General features: G+C 34.6%; 1 protein-coding gene across 2 annotated transcripts; it reads left to right on the top strand.

Moving 5' to 3' along the window:
- Positions 1-382: 382 nt before the first annotated feature.
- On the top strand, positions 383-8,919 carry LOC128671313 (lathosterol oxidase-like). Of its 2 annotated transcripts, XM_053747681.2 has the most exons (9): positions 383-578; positions 657-758; positions 1,906-1,995; positions 3,229-3,460; positions 4,913-5,109; positions 6,326-6,574; positions 7,106-7,289; positions 8,244-8,416; positions 8,554-8,919. In XM_053747681.2, exons 4-9 carry the CDS (start codon positions 3,235-3,237, stop codon positions 8,719-8,721), a joined length of 1,197 nt encoding a protein of 398 aa, XP_053603656.1. In that variant the 5' UTR covers positions 383-578; positions 657-758; positions 1,906-1,995; positions 3,229-3,234; the 3' UTR covers positions 8,722-8,919. The 2 variants fall into 2 exon arrangements, with proteins under 2 accessions (XP_053603656.1, XP_053603655.1); XM_053747680.2 differs by lacking the exons at positions 383-578; positions 657-758; positions 1,906-1,995 and adding an exon at positions 1,611-1,733.
- The last annotated feature ends 1,629 nt before the right edge of the window (positions 8,920-10,548 follow it).

A 10,548-nucleotide genomic window follows, 5' to 3' on the forward strand; every position in this document is an offset into this window, starting at 1 on the left:
GCTGACATGCAAGTCAAATAGACACAAAGTAGAATCTGGTAGAATGATATTTTAAAAAGAACTCGTTGTCTGCCAATAGCGCTCACCTTCCCGTCAACAAGTAGCAATACAAAAACAACTCATCTGATACAGTCCGCTGGGGCACTGTCGTAGCACTCGTAGCGCAGCTCACCGTAATTTGTAGACAGCGCGTAGGCAGGTGATGACGTCGCGTCGTCGTAGCCTCGTACGTAGCACAGCTCGTAGCAGGTGTTACGTCGCGCTTGAGTTGCTACGCGGCGCGCGATGCAGCGTAGGAGCGGGACGAAAAATCGCAGCCGTTTCTTCTCGCGGAGGTGAGGGTGCGGTAGCCGCACTCGCTGTAGGTTGCCGTGGCGCTCCCGCAGTGCAGTGCTGATTTTATTATGCGTAAGTACGCCAGGTGTCTTGATAGGAAATTGACACGACCACTAGCAGCTATACGATGTATATTAGCGCGTATGATATTTATTTGCAATAATTAAATACGATAACACGTCTGCTTTCGGCAGAGTCACGGACGGAAGAGGAAGGAAGGAAAGGAAAGGAGAAGAGGAATCGTAAGTCTATCCATTCTTGAAACTGTTTGCAAACGCCACATCTTGAGAAATAAGAGTCTAAAGCATGATATATTTCAGTTGTAGTGAATATACTTCACAATGATAACGAGAAACGATGATAGCTGAGGTGGTTCGGTCATAACTCGGAATTACCAATGTCAAATTCATTGATATTCCTGTGTGAGTATTACGTTTTAACTCTAAATATTTGGTTCTATAAGTAACATATTCGTGATATTATGTATTTCCTGTATGTATGTATTTCGATCTGAATCTTGATGAATAAGGACATAATTTGAAGAAATATAAGTGTTAAGTGTTTTACCTCACGCATACTGAAGTTGCTATTCATAAATTCATATCGCTCAATATAAGAATATCTTCTCCTTCGAGTTTTGGCCTGTCGGGAAAAAGTCGAGCGCCCTTGAATAGAAGCGATCTTATTATTTTCGGCCATTGTTTCAATCTAAGCTATGTCGACGAATATTTTTATTTTTGTTCGCCAATATTTGCATTGTTGGAAAAATTGTTTTGTCACCCTAATGATTTATGGGAGGTTAAATTGGGAAGACGTTGTGTCTGTAATTTGTGGGGGAAATGGGACGAAAACAATCTTTTATTTTATCCCGGCAGAGCCAAACGCTGATGAGTTTTTAAGCCTATAGTTGTGTAGAACTTTAACTTTCCAATTTTTTTGCATTCAAAAAGTTATTATGACACTCTCGGGGAAATATAAAAAACAAACTCAATATATAAAAATTACGAATGTTACAAATTTAGCTACAGCATTTAACGATATTTTTTGTTTTATTACTGAGCGAGTCACAGTTTAGTGTCACTGTTAGTAATTCAATTTATTTACTTATTTTTTATCAATAGAAATACATTGCTCAGTTTGAATTTATGCGATATAAGATAAAATTGAGCAATGTACATCGATTTTAAAGTGAAGAGCCAGCATTGGCCAATCATGGTCCACCTCGCTGCTTACATCATTGTTTTTAAAACTGTTATCATAGTTTTTTCACTTGCTAACATGACCATTAGTTAACATAATCATTTATACTTTAATCGGCAATTTTTATTTGCCGTTATGAGACGTGTCAAACTTATTTATATATTTAATCATTGAGTGTATTAAGGATTTTCTGTAAGGTAAACTACTTTTATTTTATTCCCTTTCTCGTGATCCCCCGAATTTTGCGAAACGAAAATTGTATCAAAGATTCGCCTGTGTTTTTACAACCAACAGCCTGCCTGAAATCAACCTTAATTGGGAATGCTGTTTTAGTCTATCTCATATCATAAGCTTTTTTTTAACTTTCAGTCGTCTCGTATGACATCCCCGAGATAATATTTATATTCTAGAGCCGAGCGGCAAAGTTTTTTTAAGTATCAGAGGCTATGTCAGTAAAAGGTATGCCCTATTTGGTTTTTAACCCCCGACGCAAAAAAAGGGGTGTAATAAGTTTTACCGCTAAGTATGTCGGTCTGTCGGTGTGAACCGATTTGGATGCGGTTTTTTTATTTAATAGCAAATTCTTGTGCCGTGTTCAGCCGTTCAAAAGATGTAGCGAAATCAATATTGAGAGTCGGGCGTTTTTTAATTTGCCTAACAAATAAACTTGTATTTTATCAAGCGCTACTTTCCTTGGGAGATGTTTTAATAAAATTTCAAATAGGAGTCTAAATATGTATGTATGTTTTCAATAATTACTAACATTTCTTACTGCAATATTATGTTTATTCAGTTCAGATATACGCATGTATTTTATACATGCGTGGTGAGTATAAACTAGGGAACATCAATGAACAGTGATCGTATTCATTAAATTGTGGATACCTTTTCTCACTAATCTTTTAACTTTTTATGATAAAGAAAAAAATCTCGTCATGTTAATAAATTCACAAATAAATTTGCATTCGATTTTTGTGCGGTGTTTTAAATTTTATTATACGTTTTTATAAGCGTATTTTATTTATATTTTCAGTGTAATTATTGTCAGCGAACATTTAAATTTTTCATACCATTGACATTTTACGTAAATGACCTTTGTATTTATACATAATTTGACCCAACAGCGATTGCAAATTTTTAGATAAAACTCATACGAGTGTAATCATACGATCATCACTTAAAATCATGCACTTAATACTCATAATAGGTAGGTACTTTATGTAAATAAATACAAGATTATTTGTTAGACAAATTAAAAAGATACCTTCCTCGGCTTTCAATATTAATTTCGCTACAACTTTTGAAATGCTGAACCGATTTTGGTCGAACATATCTAAGAACCACCGCATTAAAATTAGCTATCAAATAAAAAAAAACCGCATCCAAATCGGTTATGAGCCGTTTATGAGCTACGGTCTCACGTACACAGACTGACATACATAGCGGTAAAACTTATAACACCCCTCTTTTTGCAAGGGGGGTTAAATACTTTTTCATTGCAAAGTTTTGCTGTAGTTTATTCTATTTTATATTAGGTTGATCTTCCAACGAACATATTCCAGGAATAACAAAATGAGATAAGATTAATAGAGTTTAGGTGTGTTTTGGACTTCGTTTGGATATGGTAGTATGGATGTGCAGTATATATACAACATACTGTTTAACATAATATTCAAGTACGGAACTTTTCAGGTTAAAATGACGCTATCATCAGAAATGCGTCACCGGCCACACCAGAACGGCCAACACGTGAATGCTGAAGATATTCCGGAGCCGACCAAGAGGTGGGACCCCTTCATTGATGGTATCCGATGGATTGAGAACTATTCCGATTCGTTAGAAAACTTTTTTGCCAAAGTGCCCAACGTGATAAATACGGTCGTTAGCACTTTGGCAATATTCACGTTTGGGGCTATTTTGAGAGGTAATATTATTTTTAATTTACTTTGTTGTACCATTTAATGCTTTGTGCGTCTGTGCTAAATACGTCTCACCATCGAGTATATTCGCAGTGAGACGCAGCGAACCAATCATATCGCCGTGTGGTTGTCGTTACGTCATAATGGCGCCCTTTGATTAGTTAGCTGCGACTCACTGCGAATCGACTCGATGGTGAGAAGTAAAACGCAAACCCACACTAAGCTCTCTAATTATAATCACATTGCCCATCATTACATGGTAGGCAGGAACAGACAGTGGGAAGCGACTTTGTTTTATACAAAGTCGCTTCCCACCGTCTGTACCTGCCTGTCCCAATGTATGCTCAGATCTTTAAAACTGGACATCATATTGATAACCGCGAATAATCTGAATTTATACAAGTCAATACGTCAGTTTGATTGCTTATATAATAAGCTGAAATCAATAAAAAAAATGTAGCTGAAATATAATCTAGATAAAGCATTAAAAGTTTATATATTCATACACAGGAAATATCGAAGTCAATTACACTGCGCTATTTGAAGCTAACTTTCAAAAATACCAAACTTTAATTTAGATAAATTCTGCCCGATGATATGTTTATTATAATACCCTTGCAAAGTAGTATAGTATAAATAGAGCAGTGACCATCATAATCTACGTTTATAATATGGTTATGATTAGTTTATAGTTTTTTTTTATCTATAACATTCCTCAGCTATCATCTATGACCTATTGACCCTCTATTATTGTGTAAATACTCAATGAACTTATGCTGATTAGTTGTGTTTGCAAATTTGATATCCATTATTTATTTATTTTTTTGTTTCACCCAGTTACATAGAAACATTTTTAAATTAACAACTATTAGTATTAACCAGAACAAGGTATTTATTTGATTTTTTTTTAAAACAATATGCTATTTACACATCAGTAATGATTGGTGATCGTTTAGTTTATCACGAGAACAAAAAACTGAACGTGAAGAAAAAATCTAATTAATTTAAATTCATAATATTTTCTATTATACAAATAAAATCTAAAAAGATTCTAATCGATAGTCAAAACTTAAAAATCATTTGCAATTCAAAAGCCCAATACATTTTCTTGGACATGCGGTACGCAGTGGTGTTCGCACTGCATCCTAATAATGATTACATCATGTACCTTAGAATAAAAATCGACCACAATGAATAGAAACAATCAAGAAAGAAGTGTTGTATGTTAAACTGTAAGTATTAATACCTTCTCAAGCATTAATTTAACACACAATTTTTTTTTTTTTACTATATACTTATATAGTATTTCTCAGAAAGATAAACTGCTAACATTGCGTAACCACCGCTGCTGAGAAGAAATTCCGAAAGAAACTCATTAACAGTGTCAGTTACCCTAATTAAGGATCCTTATATAAGTGTTGTAATTACTAATTTTAATGTTATATCAAAAAATCCAGGAGAATGGGTGATAATCCTCATCACAGCGTTGAAGCAAGCCGCGGGCCATACTCAGAGCGGTAGGAACACGACCACCGAGGAGATCTACGAGCTGGTCACTCTGAAGAAACTCAAGATGGAGAACTTCTTCGTGATCTTCATAGTCGCGCACGTAGTGTCTTTCAGCATGTACTTTTTGGTGGGAGGATTTTTGCATGTGAGTAATTTCGAATTTTATATATTGTTGCTCTTACAATTATCACTAAACAAAATCTAGTACTTAATATAACTATATCACTAAACTAGGAATATAATTATAAGAGGGTTCAAACCCTCTTATAATTATATTTCTAGTAAGATAGTAATGAATCATATTCGTATAACTATGTCATAAATATATTACGGATTAATCTATCTTACAGAAACATGTATTTCTCGAATGTTAGTACCTATAATAGAAAAAAAAAGTACCTATTATTCCGTCATTGGTGGATCGAAGAGGAAATAAAAATGTACTATCCACGAGGATATGACCCGCTCTGGAATAAGGTCACTCTTTAACCTATAATGTCTTACGAGGCGTCTAAGGGTAGGGTAAGCGTATTTTGGAATACTATTGTCTCAATTGACCATATTCAATTGAGACAATAGTATTCCTAAATAATGTTGAAATTAGGCGAGCGGGTTGAAATCTTGGTAGAAGCTGGTTGAAATCTTAGCCGAATCTTCAACATATTAAAGTTTTATTTTAATCCAAATGCAACGCAAACACTCAAAGATGGAATAGTCGAAGAACATCTGTATCAGCTAAATGAAGAACATCAAGTAAAGTAACCCAGAAGTCGGCGCTAAGTGAGGTCGATTAGTCACGCGTATTCTGTGGATAGTCTTTGTCTCATGTGAGAAACGTGCCCCTTTTATAATAATATGCTACTGCAGTTGATTTTTATTATAAGCACTCTTGAAAAAAGCTTAATCGAAATCTTAAATAATAGGTAATTACAATGTCATACTATACAACCAAAGAAGCAAATAGCAAAACGCTGCGACACAAGCATCGCTTAGTGCAGAGTCCACAGTCCAACTTATAAATTGTAAATCTAACTACTAAAATGATTCTGTCAAGTAGTGTACAGGGAACAGGAACAGACGACCTTTATAGCCAAGAATAGCCTTTTTGGTTTACTAATAAGGCTATACTTTAAGGTCTTAAGACTAGATTTTTTCCGTGGCTTCGTCCGCGTAAATTCCCACGAAAATAGTTATTTATTCCGAGATATAAAGTAGTCTACGCCCTTACGATATTTGTGCGAAATTTCAACACGATTGGTTGAGCAGATAGAGCGTGAAGTGGTAACAAACAAAACTTACTATCATTTTTATAATATCAGTTTGGATAGTTAGGATATAGATGTAAAAATATTGCGTTTCAGTGGTACTACTACATAAACAAGCGCCACGTGGCTCATGAATGGAAGATCCAGCCGACAAAATGGTTGAGTCCAGAACTCGAGCGCCACGAGATCAAGCTCGGTTCGTTATCGCTCTTCATCGTCGGTAGCTTCTCCGCGTTTCTCGCCACTTACATCTTCAACGGAAACCCTTCCACTGTCTACTTCCAAATTGACGAGTATGGATGGCTGTGGTTCTTGTTGCAGTTCCCCGTTATTTTTATTTATATGGTCAGTATTTATTTCTGACGTTTTTCTAATCATCACGTTAAGTACTTTTTGAGTAATGTCCACTTTTATATCAGTGCTGACCTACACTGATATAAAAGTGGACATTTCTCAAAAAGTACTTAACGTGATGATTAGAAAAACGTCAGAATACTTAAAGTGGTACATAATTATAACACTGTCGTCAAAATTTATTGGAAATTTTCTCCATTACAAGGGTACATGAAAAAATGTAACATTACATGCGATTGAATACTGATATTTTTTCTGCAGTTTTAGAAGTATTTTGATTGACTAGCTATAAATATATATAAATATATCCGACCGCGTGTATTTCGCGTGGTAGCACTTATTTGTTTAGGATGAAATATCTATGTTTTTCTCTTTAAAGTACACGTACCAAAAATTTCAAGAATATTGGTTAAGTAGAAGCGATAAGAAGCAACAAACAAATTTACTTTCGCATTCATTAGACATTACGTTACAAAATGGTTATAGGTACCTAATAATTATGAGTCTCTAATTAATTTCCAGGACTACACAACGTACATCCTTCATCGTATGTACCATACGCCTTTCCTCTACAAGCACTTCCACAAACACCACCACAAATACAAACAGCCCACCATGTTCTCAGTGACTGCCATTCATCCTATAGAATTGCTACACATTCAAGCTACTGTGATTCTGCCGCTGTTCCTGTTCCCTGTTCACTGGTGTGAGTATTATTTCCTTCTCGACTTAGTGAGTGCACTATGTACAGTCAACAGCACATTATCCTACCTAAATTCATTGAAAACTAGCCGCTGTTACCACGCCATAGAGGTTCAAGCAGAGTAACTTGATGTGCCGTTAACTGTACTATAAAAATATTTTTAATCGTCACTGAATAAGGAAGTTTGAATTTTAATTCTCTGCAGAGTCGTGGTCATTAGATTGTTATAGCGGTGTGGCGAAATAAAAGTGATCAGATGCCTGTTAAACAGAGATCTCAAACCAATTATACTGCTAAATCGGTGTAATACAGTTAGATGTTATAGAAATTATCGATTTAATCATTACACATTTTAGTAAATAACTTTGGGTGTGTTAGAAATTTTTTTTCCTAGAAATAGCTTAAAACAACTATTGGATTGTATAAAATATTCTCTCTCACATCTGAGCGTTATCCCGTTTTCTTAATCAATCAATAAATTTAAGGACGAGGTTCATGTCTATGGAGTATTTTCTATTCTACTCTGTTTCCTGCCATAGATTTTCTCATTTAGTCATAAAGCGTCAAAACCCAGGATCCGCTTTCACACTTTTTCTTTTCTACTTCACACAGTCTTTTGTATCCTTAGTAGTCAGACCATTGACACCCATGATAACATGAAGCCAGGATTGCTCCTTATGCTAGACCCATTAGGAATTTGTTTCCAGGAGGAAATAAATTCCTGGATCTAATAAGTTATGTGTTACTTGTAGGTTTATTCAAGACGTGAATTGTAAAGTGTTGTTAGTTTGTGGACAATGTGATTTCTATTAGACTGATACATATACAATTTAGTAGTTTTGGTGCAGTGTCAGTTTTCATTTTCATTCATTTTTTTTTCATTCATTTTTCATTTAATTTACATCATGAATGACACGAAGAAGCTAGTTAACATTATTATCGCTTTCCTACTTCCAGTTGCATTCTACTCGATCGCAATCTATAACTACACTCATGGCATTCTGGATCACTCGGGCATCAACTTCACAGCGCAGTGGTGGCAGCCGTGGCAGCCCGATTCTGACTTCCATGACAAACACCACGAGTTCTTCCATTGCAACTTTGGCTTTAACATGACTCTGTGGGATAAGGTCAGTTGCTTTACTTTACGAAATTTTATTAAAATAAAAAAAAAATATGAAGGTAGTGAAAAAAATTTGAAAAATTTGTTAATACTTACGTTGTACAAATATTGTTTATTAACTGATTTTCTCAATTACGTTTACAGTTACACGGCACGTGCAGAAAGCAGAACCACTTATACACAGAGCAGACATACCACGGCGAAGCGAAGCCTATCGACTCGGCCGAAGTCCAGGCAATCATCGAGAATGATCCTGAGATAAAGGAGATTGTCCAAGACATCATCAAAGCTGACAAATTGGGAATGAATTAAAACATCATCTACATCCCACAAGAAATCTACCCCGGAACAGCGATCCTATATTGTTATCGCACATACTTTGTCTTCTTTGAGTGTTGATGTGGTTAATAATGATAGTTACACCAACTACCAAATCCATACAGACTAAGTCCAGCGTTCTCAACTGTGAATAATTATAATAAATTAAAAGAAAAAAAACTTAAAAAAAAAGCTTTTATTGAAATGCTCCAAAGAGAAGAAAATAAAATTTTCCTTTCAAATTTTAATTATCAATTTATAACATCATTATACACAATTTATATGACAATAAAAGGTTGTCGCAAGGTTTGGGTAAGTATCTATAGTATTTTACTCAATTAAATAGGTACTAGTTTATTTACACAAGTAAAAATTCCATGCCGTCTAATATGGTGGATATTGGAGTTAGAATTATGTCACAGCCTATCGTGTATTATCATCCAAACTAAACGTGTCTACAAAATTTCAGGTCAATCGGTTGAAGATATCTGCTTCAAAATTGAGTAGCAAGATTCCACTCAACAAACATACATACACATACATTGCAAGTTAAATAAAAGCTTTTAATTAAAAACACAATCCTTCGTTTATACTAATGTATGATGTTGTGCATAAAATAGCACCTAATTTTCTTCTGATATCATTTAATATAGTTTTGCAATTAGTGTAGCAGTTTGCAAATTGCAATCTGTGCATAAAATAGCACCTAATTTTCTTCTGATATCATTTAATATAGTTTTGCAATTAGTGTAGCTGTTTGCAAATTGCAATTTAAGATCAGACCTTTATCTTGCAAATAGTGAGTCTGAAAAAATACCACGTATTATTGAATTTAAAAAAACTTTAGACATTTTCTGTAAGTACATCGAATATGTCTTATGACAAACGCTTAAATAATTAAATAAATTCATCTCAAACATGTCATTCGTAATCATTTATCCTGCTAATTCTCCTAATGTTATAAATGCGAAAGTTTGTGAAGATGTGTATGTATGTTTGTTACTCTTTCACGCAAAATCTACTGGACTGATTGTTATCAAAATTTGGTACACGGGTGGAATATAACCTGGAATAATACATTGAGTATTTTTTATCCCAAAATTCCCACGAGAGTAACCCCGGGGTGCAGCTATTTATTTACATTTGTACCAAATGATTATTAAAACAACCTAGTTTAGTTTGTCACAGACTGGTTTCCCGTCGTATTTCTCACTGTGCTTGACAAAAGTAAACATAATGCATTATTAAGTCTTATTAATCCTCGACGATAGTCTTCTGAGCCCAACGTCTTGGCTTCTCCATAATAGGTATATCTTCATTCTACAAGTGACTCCGTTTCCTAGCAGTGCCATGTAGCTGAAACGAAAAACATTAGTTTTGTAGGTAACGATTTTAAAATGAAACTAAGAACTAAATTAAATATAAAACTACGTATTTACAATAATTCCAGTCCCGGTAATTAATTGCCTTCAAGTAACTGTGCAGAAGGGAGACAGCATTACCACGTTCTTATTTTCAGAATCCATAATCCAAAAATAGCGTACGAATGTAGAATTGTACAGTTGTAGGATTGTACGAATGTATTTAATGGTTTGCAAACATAAAAGATAACAAAACAAACGTGATTACTGCTGTAATAAACAAAAATTATAGCAACAATTATATCTCGAGAATGCGAAAATTTCGTTTGCTTATTCACAAGGCGATTTCATGAAATTTCCAGCAATAATTAAGTCAGTCTAGATTTACTCCGGCTATTGATTTCTCTCTCGGCTCTCTCACGGCCGATATTAATTGCTAATCAAATTATCTCAAGTCCTG

The sequence above is a fragment of the Plodia interpunctella genome, chromosome 7, assembly GCF_027563975.2.
Source record: "Plodia interpunctella isolate USDA-ARS_2022_Savannah chromosome 7, ilPloInte3.2, whole genome shotgun sequence".
Classification (NCBI taxonomy): Eukaryota; Metazoa; Arthropoda; class Insecta; order Lepidoptera; family Pyralidae; genus Plodia; species Plodia interpunctella.